We start from the raw sequence: 20,677 nt of genomic DNA, 5'->3' as shown, positions 1-20,677 counted from the left end.
CCGTGTTGGAGAGAGGGATAGAGGGAGGTGAAGAGAGAGAGAGATGATAGTGGGGAGACGGATAGTAGTAGTTGTAGCAGCTGGAGTCTGGACCACGTCCACAGCAGCAGAGATCCAGAGGAACCTACGAGACAAGGGAGCTCAGGGACTCCAGAAAGGTCTAAGAAAAGAGAGAAGAGAGGGAGACCAGAAGAAAGAAAAAGAGGAGAATAAATGGGGAAGGAAAGACAGAAGGAAAGGACGGGATGAGGAAAGGAGACGGATGAAGGATGAAGAAACATGAAAAGAACAAAGAGAGAGAGAAAGAAGGAATGAAAGAAAGAAAGGAAGGAAAGGAAAAAGGAATGAAAGAAAGAAGGAAAGAAAGAAATGAGGAAATGAAAGGAAAAAGGAATAAAAAAGAAAAAACAGAAAGAAGTAAAGAAAGAAAGTAGAAAGAAGGACGAAATGAAAAGAATGAAAGAAAGAATGAAGAGAAGAAAAGAAAGGATGAATGACAGACCCCAAAAAAGGAATCTACAGCAGAGATCCAGAGGAACCTACGAGACAAGGGAGCTCAGGGACTCCAGAAAGGTCTATGGTTAGTAACTTTAATGGGACAGGAAGAGTTAAAGTGAGAGACAGGCAGAGAGAGGAGAGAGAGGGAAAGACAGGATCCCAGTGTGTCAGTCTAAGCCTATAGCAGCATAACTAAGACCTGGTCCAAGCCTGATCCAGCTCTAACTATAAGCTTTATCAAAAAGGAAAGTTTGAAGCCTACTCTTAAAAGTAGAGAGGGAGCACTCGATGAGATATGTGATGGTTGGAATCGGCCAATAATGAATCCAGACTGATCTTGATCCTGATCTTGATCCTGATCTTGATCTTGATCCTGATCTTTAAGGACGCTGTTACATCATCAGTGTCGCACCTCCTCGTGTTTTCAGGTGATGTTGTGTGGAGAAGGTGTCGCTCGGTTCCCTCTGCTCTCTGTTGTCGCACCACTTTCAGCCTCTTTGCACCTCTGACTCTGGAGCCTCCTTACATAAGAGGCGTCGCACATGTGAGGGGTGAGAAGCGTCCACGTTATCGTGGAGATAGATTTTAACATTACTTCATCTGTTGGCTTTAAAACGGCAACAGATACAGAAGCTAGAGCGCACACTGTTGCTTGGTGCACCTGTCAGAGCCTCTGGTGCTGCTGGTCTGAGCATGCCTGTGCACCGGGGGAGCGACGGCAGGATGTAGCAGAGAGAGAGAGAGAGAGAGAGAGGGATCTCTGAGGAAGAGGGGGATTAAATCTGTGCCTCTGGTTTCACTTTTCCTCACCGCTCTTCTTTGACTAATTGATGTTTGTGTAGTCTGCAGGATGTGTGGACTCTGCAGGTTCACATTTATCACATTATGGCCCAGATGGATGATGTTCAGGGATGGAAGGAACATCCAGAGCAGCTGTTGCATGGCTTTGATTTGAATATTAAAAATGAAACGAGTCAAAATATCTTTAAAACTCTTCATTTTGTGTTTGGACTTCTCAGAGATGCAGTCACAAGTAGCCGCCGCTTTGACTTTGTCTCTTTCAGCTGTGTGATGCAGCATCAGAGTGGAAGTCTGCAGTCCTGTAGGAGTGTTTTATTGGCCACAGACTGCAGAGAGAGAGAGCGCCAGGGAAGCTGAGAGCGAGGAGACGGCTTGGTCTCTCCTCAGTTAAAGTTCAGACGATAAATTCTCTTCAGTGACCTCTGTGAAGTTCTGATACAACGACATTTCTGCAGACTGCCTTCCCCTCTAACGCATTAGGAGTATTGTCCATGGACATTTACAGGTGAGCGCTTGATGACATGTAACAACAACACGCTAGACTCATGGGTTGCTAACCGTGGCTAACAAGCTAGCTCATGTCGTGGAAGTTTTTCCAGTTACTTCCCGTTACTGGTGAATAATGAAACAGAGACTTCTGCCAGCCAACAAGGTTTTATTTCCTTTGCATGGAAAAGGTCGGTCAACACCCGAGTGGTTGGAATGAAGAAAGACTCGAACATGGGGAAAGCTTGAACATTTATACCTGAGGACCGCCCCCTAAGGTTAAGGGTTTCACACCCTTCGTTTGTTGCAGGTATCTGCACCAGGATGGGGTCTAGACGTCATGATTTAAAAAACAATGGGACCTGGTATCTTGATGAGGGGACAGGAGATGGGGCGTCTCGGGCAGTTGACCACAAAGGAACAGATTTCACCATTACACTCGCCCGGTGCATGAGATGTCCGTGGTTTGGAACTATTTCCAAGCGTCACCTACGAATCATAAATTTGCAATGACTGCAGAGCGAGGAGGAAACAAGGCGTGTTCCTTTAATACATCAGATTTGATCTCCCATCTCCAGAAGAATCTTTCTTGTTTTTATTTGCTCTATTTTGAGAAAGCAGGGCGATGGAGCCACGTTTATAATTTAAGTTGTGGCCGTTTCCTCCTTCATTGAACTTGGAATAAAAGAGGACTGTGTTTGTTCACTACTCTGGACTGAAGAGATGCATCTTCCTTGTTTTGATATTGTCTGTAGTGTTTGAGGCAAAATGTTTCTCTCTTAAATCTCTAAAAAATAATAAGTTGTTCTCTTATTTTGCACAAACAGTGTGCACATTCTGAAAGCCATGTTGCATTTATGTATGCATCCAGTGGGGCATAACAATGCAATCAGGCATAATGTGTTAACTCCACAGTAGGAGATATGTTATGTTGTTACCAAACAGTGTTGGTGTAAAATGCCTGAATATATCGGAAATGAAGAGTTGGACAATATCGGAATATCAGATATCGGCAGAAAAGCCGATATCTAGCATCCCTAGTTACAAGCCAATCATTGAGCTGACATGAAGAGGCAAACAACCGTTCATGCACAAACTCACACATACAGGATATTTAGAGTGATCAGGTGACCTGATGAGCAGGTTTTTGGACTGCTGGAGGAACCTGGAGTACCGGAGAGAACCTGTGCATGCACGAGGGACTCGAACCAGGAAGAGTCCACCGTGCGGCAAACACAGTGAAGCAACTAAAGCTAATGATGCAGGGCTGACTGATTTAAACCTGACAAACAGTCCCTGATCAATCACCTTAATCACTCTCCTGATCAATCAGCTTTAATCAATACCTCGTTACATCGAGCCATGAACGGCATTTCCAGGGAAAAGCAATACAAATCCTGTCATAGTTTTGAGTGAGGCAAGCCTGTGTGTGTGTGTGTGTGTGTGTAGGAAGCTCTGTGTGTGTGTGTGTGATGATTGTCCTCTCTCTGCCCTCCTCACTGACGCTAATCACGTTAGCATTCTTCTTCCCCCGTGTTTAAAATAAGTGGACGCAACAACTCCCAAATTAGCGAATGTGTCTCTGTGAGCGTCCTCACATGCTCGTGCGTGTTGTTCTCTCAGCCAATCAGAGTCTGAGAATCCGGCAGCGTGAAGCGATGAAGTAAATCTGCGGCGCTCGATGTGTTTCGCTCTGCAGAGACTCGTATTTCTCCTCAGCCGTTAATCAAAGTCCAGTTCTCCTGCAGGGATTAAAGTGCGAGGGGCGAATTGATCCCTTTGGACATAGATCATTCTGTCTCCCTGCCTCTGGTGTACAATGTCCATGTGCGTGTGTGCGTGCGTGCGTGCGTGTGTCTCATGTCTGGTACAGGGTGGTGATAAGATTGGTTGCCAGGGGAAACAGGAGCGGCAGCTTCCAAAAACAGCTCTAGGCATCCCTCAAGAGTGGAAAACCTCCCTCGATGACTGGCCTTCAGCGCTGACTGCATCAGATGTGTGTGTGTGTGTTCAGTATGTGTGTGTGTGTGTGTGTGTCGACATGTGACAACAGGCAGTGGTTTTCTGATCAGTGTGTATGTCTCTGAGTGAAAAGAGCGCGGTGTCAGAAGCCCGGCTGATTCATCAGGGTGTCAGGATTTTCCAAATGCACAAATAAATATTTAGATTTCAGGATTTCATCTCACGCTAACTTTCAAATTACTTCCTGGTTGATTTTTGCAGATGAAGTGCATTTTATAAACATAATCGTGCATATGCTAATCTTAGCTAGAAAGCTAGTTGATGTGAGCTGCAGATCCTTTCTGATAAAGCTTATAGTTAGAGCTGGATCAAGCTTGGACCAGGTCTTAGTTCTGCTGCTATAGGCTTAGACTGACACACTGGGATCCTGTCTTTCCCTCTCTCTCCTCTCTCTGCCTGTCTCTCACTTTAACTCTTCCTGTCCCATTAAAGTTACTAACCATAGACCTTTCTGGAGTCCCTGAGCTCCCTTGTCCCGTAGGTTCCTCTGGATCTCTGCTGTAGATTCCTTTTTTGGGGTCTGTTATTCATCCTTTCTTTCTTTCTTTCTTTTTTTCTTCTTTATTTCATTCCTCCTTTCGTTCTTCCTCTCTTTCATTCCTTTCTTTCTTTCTTTTATTCCCTTATCCTTTCATTAATTTCTTTCTTTCCTTCTTTCATTCCTTGTTTCATTCTTTTATTCCTTTATCCCTTCATTCCTTTCTTTCTTATTTTCTTTTTTCTTCTTTTTTTTCTTCCTCCTTTCTTTCTTCCTCTCTTTCATTCCATCTTGCTGTCCCTCTTTCTTTCATTCTTTTCACCTTTATTTTCTCTTTTCTTTCTTTCTTTCTTTCTTTCTTTCTTTCTTTCTTTCTTTCTTTCTTTCTTTCCTTCCTTCATTCTTCCTTTCTTTCTCTCTTTCTTCTTTCCATGTTTCTTCATCCTTTCTGTCTCCTTTTCTCATCCCGTCCTTTCCTTCTGTCATTCCTTCACCATTTCATCTCTCTCTCTCTCTCTTCATCTCCCTCTATCCCTCTCTCCAACACGGTCTCAGCAGATGTGTGTCTAACATGAGTCTGGTCCTGCTGGAGGTTTCTGCCTGTTAAAGGAAGTTTGTCCTTGCCACTGTAACTTGCTAAATGCTGCAAAGTGCTCTGCTCATGGTGGATTAAGATGAGATCAGACTGAGTCCTGTCTGGAAGAAGGGACTGGATCTGATCCGGTCTTGGTGTTTGCTTCATGTGTCACTTCAGGGACAGTAGGATTTCCCAGGTGTGTTCAACTTGTTTTGCTGCTAGAATAAAAATCACCCTGAATCCTTGGATGTGATTTTATTGAAGAGAATTTACTATTTAAAAGATGTAGATGCAGCACCTGTCGTCTCACCCACTTGTTTGCATTCAGTTTTTGGATTATTAGAACCATAAGAGACCAGATCAGGGGGACAGACTGGATGCACATTACTCCATCTCTTCCTCTGCAGAGGAAGCAACCCTGCCCTGCTTTATCGTCTATTCATCTCTAAATGGGACTATAATTTACAGAATGATCATCATGTCGTAATGAAGAAAACCAGATTTAAGACCATGAACTCATTAAGAGACTATTCCTCATCGAGGGAATAAATCAAGCAACAAGTCGGCTCAGATCAGACCTCGTCGCTCTGCTCACATTTAGAAAGAATTCAGCTTTGAGGCACTTCTGCTGTGACCACATTTCAAAACCCTTCCGCGGTGGAGAGGCAACAACAAGAGACTAATAGATAATTAGAGACACCTGCTTCTGTTGGAAAACACAAACACACAAACACACACACACACACACGCAGGCAGGCAGAGGATCAGTGACAGTGCTGCACACATCCTGCATCCACAGGGACCAACCAAACCATCACAGCTGCTCCTCCCTCCAAAACACGTGCAACAAACTCATCCTCTGCAGCTCTCTGTGTGTGTGTGAACTTCCCACAGCACGTAAACAACACCGCTGGATGCTCCTGCAACAACCAGAAGCAAACCAGATGACTTTCAACGAGATTCATTTGAACCTGACGGAGACGAGCGAGCCCGATCCATTAAGCGTGAGTGAGTCAGTGAGTCAGTGAGTGAGTGAGCGGTGAGCGGTGAGGGGAGGGGTCCCTGCAGAGTCTGTAATGGGTTTAGGGTCTGGGTTGGGCTGAGCTCTGCCTCACGTGGACTTCAAGGTGCTGCTCGCTCTCTCTGCGCTGCAGCGACGCAGCCTCATCGCGTATGCACACACACTCCTCTGCTTCACACACACACACACGAGAGAGACAATGGATTTAACAACATGAACGCAACATCAGCTGGTCTCCAACAATTAACACCGACATGCACGGACTTTCACAAGTCCTGTGTGAGGCAGTGGACGTGCAGTGGTTAAATGATGAGCACGTATGGACACATGCACGTCCACGTGTGCATCTTTTCTTTGCATCCTTAAAAATGGACTCATCAGAAACTAATTTATGAATAAAGCATCTCCTTAAACATTTAACTTCACTTCAGTTCCACCTTAAAACGATGAGTTGAAACATGATTCAAGCAAGAAGTCCTTTCTTTAAAGGTTTCTATAGAGGTGTTTGAGCTTTTTAGACATTATAGACAAGGTAAAACTAAATCTAACTCTCCTTTCTGATGATGCAAACACAAAAACATTCTTCAAACTAGCTTCTGCTTACAAAAATAAACTAATGAAGTTCTTTAACCTGCACAGATCTTTGCAGAAAAGTATTGGCAGTGATTTTAAGTTAATCCTCATGGTGCAGGTGTGTCTGATACACATGCACGCACAGCACACCAACACCTGCACAGCTCCTACATGAATGAGCATAAATCTCTCTCTCCGCACGCAGCAGGAGCCGATCACTCGTTCAAAGCATCCAATTAGCACCAACCTGCACGGAGGACGACAGCAGCATCGCTCATCCTCAGAGACAGACAGACAGACGGACAGAAACAGCTGGACAGACGCGGAGACAGAGACAGTCTGAGCAGTGCAACGCTTCCTCTGCTGCAGTCTCCCCCCTCTCTCTCTCTCTCTCTCTGGTCTCCCCCTGTCGGTGTGCGTGTCTGAGTCTGGGTTGATGCAGGTGGAATACCATCGAGCGCGTCACATCAACGTTACCTTCGGTTCTCTCTTTCCCTGCCTCCTCCTCCTCGCTCATTCGCTCGCTTCTCTCCTCCACTGCATCCTCCTGTCTTCCTTTTGTGCTCTGCCTATCAGCGCTCGCTCGCTCTCCCTCGACCTCACTCTCTCTTTCCCTCTGGGGGGAGAGTGTGTGACATCACTCCAGGATTTCCTCCTCCTCTGCTGCTGCTGCTGCTGCTTCACCTTGCTGTGTCTTTCCCTTCACCTCACCGTCTTAAACTGCAGTTGCTCCTCATCCATCATTTATTCATTCAGCGCTCCTCTCTTTCTGTCAAACACTTCTTTCTTTCGCCTCGGTCTAAAAATAGATCTCTCTTTGTCCTTACTTCCCTTCATGCATCCTCATTCTTTCCTCCTTCAGCATCCCCTCCTTCCTCCCCCCCCCTCTCTGTGTCTCAGCAGGATGCTCATGCACGCACAAAGTCACGACTGTGTGCACATGCTGCACACATACACACACACACACACACGCAGCCGGCACACGTAATCTTATTTATGAATATGGCAGACATTAAGCCGTCCCAGGCACTCACTGAAGCATTTCAAGGCAGGGCTAAAAATAGCTGCACTCTCTCCTCTGGGCACTGTTCTCCTGCCCACCTCCTCCTCCCCCTTGTTTCTTATTATAGCAGCACCCAGGGAGAGGAGAGACATTTATAGAAAGGACAGAGCACACTACGAGCTCTTCCACTGTCTGTTTTCATCCTCGTAATACTCGTGATCCGTTCCCTCCACCTCCTCCTCCTCCCACACACACGCTCATTATCTTCCACAAACAGCATCCATTCACAGGATCATCATCTGGTTCTCTCTCCTGGGAGAAGAGCTGCGATGAGCAGGTGAATCATTACCCTTGAAGGGCACGGCCTGTTTCCTCCAACATCGTGATGCACCTCCAGCAGGTTTTATTAAAGGTGTGAGCGCCGCCTGACGAGACTGAAGCAGGAAGTGTTCTCTGAAACAGGGGGTCCCAAACTTTTCAGCCCGTGACCCCCACCGTCCCTCAGAGTGATTTAATGTGTCTTCATTTAGCTGGTCTGCAGAAAATGACCCTACCTATATGAGCATGTGTCTGTGTTTCCTGTGTGTTATGAATGAACCTGCTGCTACTGATGCTTTAGATCATTAACTGTTCACTAACACTAAACTGAGGAGTCATCTGGAGACAAAGAAAGGCAGAAAACTCATTAAACTTTCTATTTTCAAGGTTTGATTTCAAGGATAGCTAGCTAAGTTAGCTTTTTTAAGATAACTTTGTCATTTATTAATTATTTAAAAAAATATATATAAATCAACTAATTAATTATTTTTAAAAACCCAAATATAAATCATTTAATTCATGATTAAAATAACAAATATAAATCAATTAATTAGAAAAAATTAATATAGATCAATGTATTAATTAATTAAAAAGCTTCTATGTATATCAAGTAATTAATTATTTAAAAAAATGTATATCAATCAATTCATTAATTATTTTAAAAACCCAAATATAAATCAAATAATTCATGATTGAAAAAAAAATTTTAATCAAAAATTTTTTTTTTAAACTATGTATTAATTATTTAAAAGAAACTTAAATATATAAAGTAATTAATTATTAAAAGAAAACAAATATAAATCAATTAAAAAAAAATTAAACTAATATAAATCAATGTATTATTTATTTAAAAAAACTTAAATATATAAAGTAATTAATTATTTAAAAGAAAACAAATATAAATCAATTATTTAATTATTAAAAAAACAACAAATATATATCAATTAATTAATTATTTCTAAAAACCTCAATATAAATCAATTTATTAATTAATTTTGAAAAACTAAAAAAGCATTCTTCAGCTGTAAGGAACTAACAAGGTATATAAATGACTTGCATTTGATGTAAATACGTTTTTATCCAAAAGCAAAAAGAGACCCCTCTCATGTTCTGATCTACAACAGGAGCTTTTCATAAGTCATGACTTTTTGTTTCCTAAAATTGATCAAGATTTAAAAATAAATCCCCGGTTTGAAAAAAACCCCAAAACACCTTTTCATCATCCCAGAGATTTTGGGAGCTGGCTCCAAACTAAGAGACATGTTTTAAGGAGAGAGGCTGATTTAGCTGCTCTTGCATGATGCATGAAGGTTCATGTGGGGACTGCTCCATCAGCAGGAGAACCCAGACCCTGTAAACCCAGCCTTACAGCACTGTCTGAGGAACGATACACTCTGATGGAAGCTGGAGAAACTTCCCTCTGTTATCCCTTTTCTCAGGCTGTAAGGTGTTTCAGTAAATCCACAATTTGCTCCTATTGGTTCAGAAACTAGTCCACGTCAGAGATCAGAACCTTCAAATCTGAAGCAACAGAAACATAAAACAAGCAAGACGGACAAGTCTCATCTTCATCATGATCCTGAGTGTTCATGCAGGAAGAAGTAGACCAAAGAAATAAAGAGATTCAGACTGAATCATAAATCCAACAAAAGTTAGAGCTGCATAAATAAGCTGCAACTGTGTGTCAGTCAGTGTGTGTGTGTGTGTGTCGAGGCTGCAGGATGCACTCACCGTGAAGCTGTTGTTGACATTCTTAGTGCTGGACTCTGCAACACTGGCGTCCGACAGGTCCACCTCATCGAAGATAAGGGACTGCAGAGAGGAGGAGGAGGAGGAGGAGGAGGTGAAGAGGAGAGAGGGAATCCCGAGGAGAGGACAGAGAGAGAGAGAGGGCAGAAGAGAGAAGAAGACAATGAGCTTCACTGACAGTATTCAGAGCAGGAGGTTATCTTACTCTGAAGTAAAGACGTGATTAAATGAGACTGTGAGAGGAATGTTTCAGCGAAGCAGGCCTTCAAATGAAGCTTCTGGAAGAGTCATGAGAGGAAGCATTTAGGATGATGTAAAATAATCAGCCATTACTAACTTTCTTATTCAGCTGTGTCTTAAACGCAGGACTTCCTGAATACATGATGCTGGGAAGTGTTGCTAAATGAGCGTGATATTTCTGCAGACAGTTACTGAAAATGAAACAAAGGGAGGGTGAGGGTTTGCAGAACTTAAAATCAAGCAGATGGTCGGCTTTCAGCGATGTTCTGACTCACACGTGTCAAAGAAGGTGAAAAGTTTGGCATGTTCCTTTAATTCTGTAAAACTCATGAGAAGCATCACTATCCTGAAAGACTCATCATTCATTCTTTAAGACTTTGATGTTTCTCCAGTCAAGCTTTATTTTCCTCCATGTTGAAGTGAAGATGAATCAGAACTTCTCATGAACTCTTCAGCTCTAACACATCATCGTGCCGCTGTGTGTCGTGCACAAGCAGCTCCAAACAAACAAACAAACCCTTGTGGGATTACAAAGCTGTTTCATTTGATTTAAGACGCCTCGATGGTCTTTAATATTTCCCACGTGGACGGTGGAACATCAAAGTAAAAATGTGCTTCAATTAGTACATTGATCATTTCCATCTTTTGAGATTATGTGCAGAACTGTGTAATTAAGTCAGAGCTCAAATTTGAAATGTAATCTGTTTGACCTTGAAATATATTTGGGAGCACTTTGATGTGGTTTGACTTTTAGTTTCCGGTGGTTGATTAGTAATGCCTGCTGCGTGGTGCAGCGTGAGTTAAAAGTGACATGTGCCTCTTCAATCAATCAATCAATCAATCAATCAATCAATCAATCAATCAATCAATCAATCAATCAATCAATCAATCAATCAATCAATCAATCAATCAATCAATTAATCTTTATGCTGTGATGTTGTGTTTTTAACATGTATTTGTATATATGTTTTTATTACTGTATTTTTACTGCCATATCTTTTATTACTATATTTTATTAGTGTTAATAATTAATTAATTAAGTAATTAATTAATTAATTAATTAAGTAATTAAATAAATACAATCTTTATGAAAAAACAACAAAGGGAAATAGTTAACAAATAAGTAACTTTATTATTCTTATTCATATTTTTTTGTATTTATTTATTTTATTTTATTATAATTATTATATGTATTTTTTTCTATTTTCTTTTTGTTGGTTTTGTATAACTTATAGATAATTTTTCAACTTGTGGTGAAAAGGAAATACTGAAAAAAAAATGCAATAAAAAGTTGAATGACATGAAAAAAATTATGCACCATTAAAAACTGCAGAAATTAAAAAAAAAAAAAAAAATAAGTCACTAAAAGATCAAAAATAAATAGTTAAGACAATAAAAAGGTAAAGATAAAAGTCTAAGATAAATAAAAATAATAATAAAATAATAAAAATTTAAGAGTTAAAAATAAATAAAACAATAGAATATTAAAATAAATATAAAGTTGAATTAAAATGATACATTAAAAGAAGTTATAAACTATCCTATATAAAAGACAGACTTATTAGATCTGTCTTTAATTGACTTTTAAAAGTCTCAATTGTTATGGTCCTGATTTGTTGTGTGATTTGCCCTAACCCTCTCTCTCTGCCTGCAGGTTGCATGGGTAGGGGCGGGGCCGGTCTCCTCAGCAGTGAGGCTCATCAGGCACACCTGTCCCTGATCTGCTCATCAGCACTGGCTTCTTAAGCCACCACCAAACACTCCTCCAGTGCCAGATTATTCCTCTAGCCGCATGCTCCATGTCCTGTTGTAGCCTTGCTCCTGAGGAGATTCAAGCCACGCTTTTCTGTGAACTTATCTCGAGTTGTTTTCAGAGGATTGATTCCTAGTTTTTGTTTGTGAGTTTTTGATAGAACCTTTTTCCCCTTTTGGGTGATTTTGTGTTACTCCTAGTTTTGTACTTTTTCTCAGTTGTTTTTACCCGCAAGGCGCTTTTTGTTGAACCTTGGTTTTTGCTTAATAAATACTTTTTCCCTGTACTCTGCATTTGGGTCCTAGTCCTTTGCTCAAGCCGTAACACTCAATATTCCTTTGCTCCTCTCAGATCCTCCAACAGGCTGTTCCATCGTCTTAGTGGCAGGCATTACTAATCAACCGTCGCTCCATTAAATCCAACACTGGTTGGTTAATATCAGGGCTTCATTCTCATGTGACAGGAAGCTACGCAGCATTAACTCAGAAGAGCTGAAGAGAGAAGACGAAGAGAGTATCTGACGTTACAGGAAATGTAACTCCTGAAGTTAGTGATGCAGTAAATGTGGATGCACCAGCTGCAGAGAGGGCTCCTCTGTGGAGATGGAGCAGTGCACGATGTTCACTGTGAAGCCTGTTGAACAGAGGCTGCAAGTAACACTGTGCTCATGGTGTATTGTAGTTTTTGGTGCTCCTCAATTGTTGCAGCTGTTCCTCACTCCTGTCACAAGTTAATATCTGACCTTTATTGTGGGAGGGTATTTCATAAAGTGTTGAAGGGGCAGAGAGTTTCTGCAGAAAGACTGAGACTCCCTCTTGAAGATAATCATTTCATCGTGAAGGAGCCACTTCACTACGACAACACTGCACGCCAAATCTCCACGGCGGCGGCGAGGATCCCTCATCAGCCTCCTTTGTTTTGACTCTCCACTTAAAGAAGAGGAGTGGGAGTAACGGGGCGGTGAGTTCTGACGTGTTTCATGGAGTCTCTGTGTGGCACGGGGGGCCCAGCGGGTTCAGAGATACAGCCGGCAGACAGACAGAGAGGAGAGCCAGAGTCTGCACACGGCAACATGATCTCTAACAGAGCCGTGATGCGTGAGGCACGCAGCTGGGCTCTCAAAGGGCTGCAGGCCAAAAACACGATGTCGTCAAAGGAATGCCCTCTGACTCTGTGTATCTGTGTGTGTGTGTGTGTGTGTGTGGGTGTTTGTGTGTGTGTGGGTGTGTGTGGGAGGAATGAGTTGCTGCAGCTGTCAGAGGGAATGCCCAGTTAACAACGTTCCCTGAGGCCTGGCTGCAGAGGGACACCAGCCAACGCTTACTCTCTGTGTATCTGTGCGAGTATGTGTGTGTGTGTGTGTGTGTAAGCATGTGTCAGAGCACTTCCACATATGCCTACAAGTGTGTGTGTGTGTGAATGTGTGTATTGAGTGGCGGCCAAGAGGGCAGAAGTATGAACGGCACGCCAACACAAACACTGTCCCCTCTGTTGCAGCTCTGTGCGCCGCTGCAGCGTTACATCATTCCTACGTTCGTGAGTGTGTGTGTGTGTGTGTGTGTGTGTGTGATTAATTCCTACAGTCCTTTTTGACACACTCCCTCTCTTTCATTCAGTCACCACACCACCAGCACACTTGCATATGTGTGGGCACACACTCCGCTGTCTGAGGGAGGCTGTAATGAAAGCTGACAGTGAATGGTGGACAAAGGGGAGCGTCCAGACCCGCTGTTACTCACAGATCCAGAGCTGAACTCACGGGCTGCATCTCTGCGAGCTCACAGTCCTTCTATCCTTCATTTCATGCCGCGCCATGTTGTCAGTGTGTGGCCTTTTATTCCAAACACTCTCACTTAAGAAGACATTTTCATTTGAGCCAATTTTTTCCTTTTTTAGGGGTCAAATTGAAACAGAAAGAAACATTTCCTAACTGCTGCAAAAGATTTCTTCAAACCAGGCTGTAATGGTTTTAATGTAATCTTTAAGAGATCAAGGTCTGTCCACAGAGGCTCAGATTGTTATCTTAAGTGTCTGGTATCATCCCTACATAGATGGACCTTTATTCAAAGAGCATAAGGGACACCAGACTCTTGTCAGAATGTTGTCCATCTTCTGCTGCTTGGATTGGTTCCCCTTCTTGTGCAATTTGTGACCACAATGTTTTAAATGATTGGTTTGTGCTTTAAAGACTTCTCTTCAATAACACAACAACATAACAATCTGAGGGAGTCGTAGACCCCTAACTCCAGGATTCAGAGGATTAGAGTCTCCATAAAGGAAACAACGTTAAGGTTGCTTCTGGTTCAAATAAAGGATTCTAGGACACACTGCGGGGCTGAGATGAAGCCTCTGTGATGGATCAACAAATGGGGGGGTCAGGCTTCCTAAACACAGGGCAGCACAGCCAGCCAGGCCATCACCGTGGAGACACCTGAGTGGATGAGGATGTCAGGGATGGGCACTTATCTATAGAGGGTGTTAAATAACCATAGACTGTATAAGAAGCTGACGCAGACACAGATACCAGGACTGTTTGGTGGAGTCAAGTCGGGCTGTCTTGGTTCATGGAGACAAATGTGGGCGGATTTGGATCAAAAGATGGAGCTGGAGAGGATTCAGAGGTATGCAACTGAAAGGACTAACTATGACATTAATTAAGACGCTATAAATGCTACCAAAGAGACCGTGGGAGCAGTTTGTCAATCAGAGGTAGCCCCGCCCTAAATCCACGGAGGTGGTCCACGTAGCACCCATACCTAAGCAGAGGCCTACGCAGGTAGCTGACGTGCACCTCCTCCAAAATGTAACTACACCTAGAATCAACGCAGACCACAAGCCCTGTGATTGGTCCACTCGGCGGCATTGTATTTCATCTCCTCCTCTCTATCCTTCATGATATCATGTCTGTTTGTAAATATGTCTCTCTTCCGTTGCTTCTGTTTGCAGTGTTTGTTTTTTTTTGCTATCTCTGTTCCTGTGTGTGTCCGGAGATCCTGCATGTATGCATGGTAACATTGTTAACATATGAGATCAGCTGTTAGCAGCTGGTAGCATGTCGATGCTAAATGATGCTAGGCCTGATGTTTCCCTGCAAGCTGAGGAGAAGGAGGCGAGGACGACGTGCTGGTACTGTGTAAGCTAAGAAAAGACCACATGGACCTGTCCTTCTACCCACCGTTATGGGGAATGTAAGATCTATCTACAGTAAGGTGGACCAGCTAACCCAGCACCAGAGTAGCATCATGCTAACAGAGCTAACACCGGACACGACCTCACCTGCTGTGGGCGGACAGGATACAGGAGAGCCAGACTGAACTAACTGGGGAAGAAGGCCAGCTCAGTCCTGGACCCTGTGGAGGTGGTGGCTGACAGGAGGATTATGACCAAGCTGTCGTCTCTGATGGACATTTCTTTTTTATATATATTCTTGTTAAATTCTTGTTCTGTACACCTTCTTGTTTGCTGCTGGAACTCCATGAATCTCCCCGATGTGGGACGAATAAAGGAGGATCTTATCTTCTGATAAACAGCAACATGTATCAGATTAACAGAACACGCTCTGAATCTCTGTGGACAAGTAAGCAGAGATCGTAGCGGGGCCAGAAGCAGGCGACCGGACTATCTGAGACCACACTGCCCTCAAGAGTTTAGGAGGAGAACTGCTGCGTGACACGGACACATCGACACACAAGGATGTGGTGCTCATGTCCGTGTCAGCCCCTGCTGCGTAGGGGAGACGCAGAAGTATAAACCAGCCTTAAATGGGACCATAATCTACTAAATTAACTTCATGTCGTGTTGAAGGAGACTTGAAACTTCAAACTTTCCTTTTTGATAAAGCTTATAGTTGAAGCTGGATCAGGCTTGGACCAGCTTTTGTTATGCTGCTATAGGCTTAGACTGCCGGGGGAACTGGCGCACTGACACACTGGGATCCTATCTCACCCCCTCATCACTTACTTTAACTCTTCCTGTCCCATTTAAAGTTACTAACCATAGACCTTTCTGGAGTCCCTGAGCTCCCTTGTCTCGTAGGTTCCTCTGGATCTCTGCTGCTGTGGACGTGCCAGACTCCACCTGCTACAACTACTACTATCCGTCTCCCCACTATCATCTCTCTCTCTCTTCATCTCCCTCTATCCCTCTCTCCAACACGGTAGGTCTCAGCAGATGTGTGTCTAACATGAGTCTGGTCCTGCTGGAGGTTTCTGCCTGTTAAAGGAAGTTTGTCCTTGCCACTGTAACTTGCTAAATACTGTGAGGTGCAATGCTCATGGTGGATTAAGGTGGGGTCAGACTGAGTCTGATCCTGTCTTGGTGTTGGGTCTCTGTTCATAATTTGACATAGAGTGGTCTAGACCTGCTCTGTTTGTAAAAGCGTCTTGAGATAACGTTTGTTGTGATTTGGCGCTATACAAATAAAGATTGATTGATTGATTGATTGAAACTAGAGATTGAGACCATAAACTTGAGAGGGAGGGAGGGAGGGAACAAATCAGCTGAGAAGTAGGACAGTTTGGAACAAGTCGAGTCGCCCCCTGCTGGACATTTAAAGAACACCAGGTTACAGTAGTTTCTTACTGTAGTGACTCTGAGGCTGCGTCCACTTCTAATAAACAGTCTATGGTTATATTTGGTCAAACATAATGATGAGAAAACTATGTGTTTATATATTTCTATGTTTCTTCAAGCAACACAGACAAACCAAAGTCAAAGACTCCCTCTGATGAATCTTAAAGAGGTGAAGTGACTTTGAGTTTGCACATGTGTGTGTTTGCTTTCCTACCTGAGGTGATAATCTTAATAAATCTATCAGTGCATGATGCATTCATGACATTTGGTTTTAAAAGCTCTCCAGATTTGGGATGATCATTCACAGACTTCAAACATGTTTCTTTTAAGGTGCTTCAGATGTCTTTTTTCCCATATGGCATGAATGCAGCACCATGAACGGGTAAGCAGGTAAAGGTTCAACTATCAGACCAGCCGTCTGGACTCTGGCTGCGCTGTGCTGACCCGAATTCTCACTAGGCCCTCCTCAGATCCGCTGGCACCCAGAGGAGGAGGAGAGCGCCGTGCACCCGTCCAGCACACAGACAGAACCCGCCAGCACACCCGGCTCCTGGACACCCTGCGCAGCGCCCGCTCCTGCCAGCGTGCCAGGGCGGTGCCGGACTAACACGCACACAAACACACACAGGTAGTCCAGACCGGGGAGATCGAGGGGGGTCGGGTTAGAAGATAAGGGGGAAAGAGATGTCAGTAAGAAGGATTCAAAAGGTTAAAAACTTCAGATAAAACAGAAGCTGAAGAAAGGTGGAAGGCAGAGAATCTGAGGAAGGAGAAATGATCTGGTTTTTAAAGGAGAGAGTCTTCAGTGTGACAGAAGGACGAGTACACAGCCTCACACAGAGACGCACAAAGACTGGAATCATGGGGACACGGATCGCCTGGCTCCGTCTGAAGGTTAGAAAAAATCCTCACTAATTAAAACATTACACCACCATGCTACCACCAGTTTCTAGGCAACCACAAAAAGGTTCAAGGAAGTTATGAAGAAGAGAAAGAGTCGCACACGAGTGAAACTGAGTCGATCTGAGCTCTGTTCACCCTCAGAGAGAAACACGCTGATGTTTTTAAAACTCTGGTTTCAGACAAACAACATACATCGGGTCATTCTGAGGCTTAGGGGTTTTAATATTATCACAGGTCTTCAGTCTTGTCTGAAGCAGATCATGTGCAACATCATGACAGGAGATGTCATCTGAGCGTGTTTTAATCAAGAGGTTTTTATAATTTTTTTAAGTAAGATAATATATGTATCTTTTATTTTTGTAACATTGTTTATTTTAGCAGCAGAGTGTGAAGCAGCGGGGATGGGGATCAGCACCTCCAAGTCTAAGGCCATGGTGCTCAGTCGGAAAAGGGTGGCCTGCCCTCTCCGGGTCGGAGGGGAGTCTTTGCCCCAGGCGGAGGAGTTCAAGTATCTCGGGGTCTTGTTCACGAGTGAGGGGAAAAGGGAGCGGGAGATTGACAGACGGATCGGGGCGGCGTCTGCAGTGATGCGGGCGCTGTACCGGTCTGTCGTGGTGAAGAGAGAGCTGAGCCAGAAGGCAAAGCTCTCAATTTACCGGTCAATCTACGTTCCGACCCTCACCTATGGTCACGAGCTGTGGGTAGTGACCGAAAGAACGAGATCGCGAATACAAGCGGCCGAAATGGGCTTTCTCCGCAGGGTGTCTGGGCTCAGCCTTAGAGATAGGGTCAGGAGCTCAGACATCCGGGAGAGGCTCAAAGTAGAGCCGCTGCTCCTCTGGATCTAGAGGAGCCAGATGAGGTGGTTCGGGCATCTGGTTAGGATGCCTCCCTGGCGTCTCCCTGGGGAGGTGTTTCGGGCATGTCCGACTGGGAGGAGGCCACTGGGAAGGCCCAGGACACGCTGGCGAGACTATGTCTCTCAGCTGGCCTGGGAGCGCCTCGGTATCCTCCCAGAAGAGCTGGTGGAAGTGGCCGGGGAGAGGAGTGTCTGGGCTTCCCTGCTGAGACTGCTGCCCCCGCGACCCGGACCCGGATAAGCGGAAGAAGATGGATGGATGGATGTTTATTTTATATTTCAGATTTTTGACTGTTTCAGTTTTTTATATATTGTCACTTTTATTCTTCCAACACTTTTTATTTCCTTTTATTTGTCTTCCTCAAATTTGTTTTTTATTGTCTTCTAGTTTCTTTCTTATTTGTAAAGCATTTTGCAACGCTGTTTTGAAAGATGCTATATTAACAAGAAGTATTATTATTATTATTATTATTATTATTATTATTATTATTAACTCAACTCATTTGTATTCATATAGCACCTTTCACACATTCAAGTATCAGAAAAATTAAATAAAATCCTTACAATAAAATAAATAAAACAAATTAAATAAATTAATCTAATTAATTAAATTAAATAAAATCAGATTAATACCAGAAAGAATAATTATTACAACAAAATCAAGAAAATAAACTAAATTTCAAAAAAATAAAATAAAACCATTACAATAATATTAACAAAATAAAATCAGGTTAATGCCAGAAAAAAAAAAAAAAAAGATAATAAGAGGCAAAAACAAAAAACAAAAATAATGCTAACAAAATTGTCACAATGGTAATAATGCTGTCCAGGACTTAAATGCAATAATTCCAAGTTAAAAGCCAGATTAAAAACGTAAGTCTTAAAAACACCCATTATTTTTTATTATTAGTATCATCAACCAGTAGGTATGTTCTTGTTAGCACCAAACAGGAAGCTAGAAATCTAGCATACCAACACGATGGTGAGGCGGAAGAACGAATGATTCTCTTGGAGGAGAAACTGGTGGAGCTGCTGAGAGCAAGAAGGACTCTTTGAAAATTGCTGAAATTGCTGCAGCCCCTGAATTTTTCTAGTATTATAGCTAGTTGCAGTCTTGCAGTTATTGACCCTGCAGCATCTCTAGTTTCTCAAAGTCTTCTTATGTTTGCAAGAGAAGACTTAAAGAGAAACCTGAACAAGACACTCCTAAAGTAGCTCTGGGTCTAAATCCTCCCCTGCTTCGTCGTCTACATGACTTTCAGTGGGACCATAATTTAGAAAATGATCATCATGCTGTGCTGAAGGAGACCTGAAACAAGTGCTGAGAGCTGTCAGGAAGAAGGTCAGACCAGAGAGCGGTTCAAAGATGGAAGAAAAAGAGGAACAGGTGGATTTTGTGAACTTCAGAGAGAGCCAGGCTAGCTGTTTCCATCCGTTTCCAGTCTTTGTGCTAAGCTAAGCTAACCAGGCACTGACTGAGGCAGCAGGTAAGCAGCTCGAGTTCTCCACCTCACTAAAGTCAGTTTATAGACCTTAGAGAGTTCATCCTTCTCTCTTATGTGTGTGTGTGTGTGTGTGTAGGATGAAGACACTCCAGGTGAGCTCACCTTGGCATCTTTGGCGTAGTAGAGAGTTCGTCCTCTGAGTTTGAAGTAACGCTTTTTCCACCTCTGGAAGGAGCTGGTCTGTTTCAGCAGCAGTCCCTCCTTTATGCTCGTCTGCAGGGGAAGAGACATGAACACACTTTATCTCCAGGGAACGATTAAAAAAAAGTGTGTTTTATTTCTGCATGTTTGCATGTGTGTTTGTGTGTGTGTGTGTGTGTGTGTGTTTGAATTTAAGCATCAATTTCACGCATGGAAGACGAGGAATAGGCCGAAAAAGCAAGAGAGAAGGAAAACCCATTACGGACACACACACCACTTATTTCTCTGAAGAGCTATAAACACACATCAGTCTCACTTAACCTCTCCCCCTCGGCCAGGGAAAAAAAATAATGACGTACATGGAGGGAGAGAAAGGAAGAATGAACAGAGTGAGGAGGGAGAGGAGGGAGAGGAGGGAGAGGAGGGAGAGGAGGGAGAGGAGGGAGAGGAGGGAGAGGAGGGAGAGGACGGCATCCCATTGAGAGCTTCTGCTGCCTTAAAGTCAGAGGAGCTCAACCAACACAAATATGTCTTCCAGCGCTGCGCGGCCCACAATCTAAAAAAAGACTTCCACATGTTGGTTATTTTTTAAATCAAGGCAGAGGAGGAGGAGGAAGAGGAGGAGGAGGAAGAGGAAGAGGGGAGAAAGGAAAGGATGAGGAAGTGAAACTGAAATGTATGAAATAAAAAACAATGAAAGAAAGAAACAACGCCTGAATCTGTGTGTGTGTGTTTCTGTGTGTGCTGTCACATCACATCAAACCATCGCCCCTGTAGGTGCGACACGGCACACACACACTCATCATCATTACAACCACCATCATCCTCACACACACACACACACACACACACACACACACACACACAGCAAATACAGCGACGCGTGGAACAGTGGACACTGGAAAAGATAAAATGCACACAGATGGAAATGCTGCGTGAGGAAGAACATCATTCTCTCTGGGCACACAGGAGAGGTGGGACACACACACACACACACACACACACACACACACACACACACACACACACACACACACACACACACACACACAGAGGTTATTTATAGCAGAGGAAGGCTGCTCTCTAAGGGGAGAATTACAAACAGAAGACTGAAGCCTGAAGTTGACATCCTGCCCACCAGCTGTGTCAACTTAAACACAGAAACACTGCTGCAGCAT

General features: G+C 43.4%; 1 protein-coding gene across 5 annotated transcripts in view; it reads right to left on the bottom strand.

The window, feature by feature from the left end:
• Positions 1 to 20,677, bottom strand: part of dgkh (diacylglycerol kinase, eta) — an 88,354-nt gene that overhangs the window by 47,852 nt on the left and 19,825 nt on the right. For all 5 annotated transcript variants that reach the window (XM_034694618.1, XM_034694617.1, XM_034694621.1 and 2 more), the window contains 2 exons: positions 19,461 to 19,571; positions 9,509 to 9,589 (listed from right to left, as the gene is read on the bottom strand). In XM_034694618.1, coding sequence (XP_034550509.1) covers positions 9,509 to 9,589; positions 19,461 to 19,571 — 192 coding nt within the window. The remainder of the gene's footprint in view (positions 1 to 9,508; positions 9,590 to 19,460; positions 19,572 to 20,677) is intronic.

Source organism: Notolabrus celidotus, chromosome 10 (assembly GCF_009762535.1).
Source record: "Notolabrus celidotus isolate fNotCel1 chromosome 10, fNotCel1.pri, whole genome shotgun sequence".
Taxonomy (NCBI): domain Eukaryota; kingdom Metazoa; phylum Chordata; class Actinopteri; order Labriformes; family Labridae; genus Notolabrus; species Notolabrus celidotus.
The sequence above is the reverse complement of the archived record's forward strand: the minus strand, read 5'-3'. Positions and strand labels throughout refer to the sequence as shown.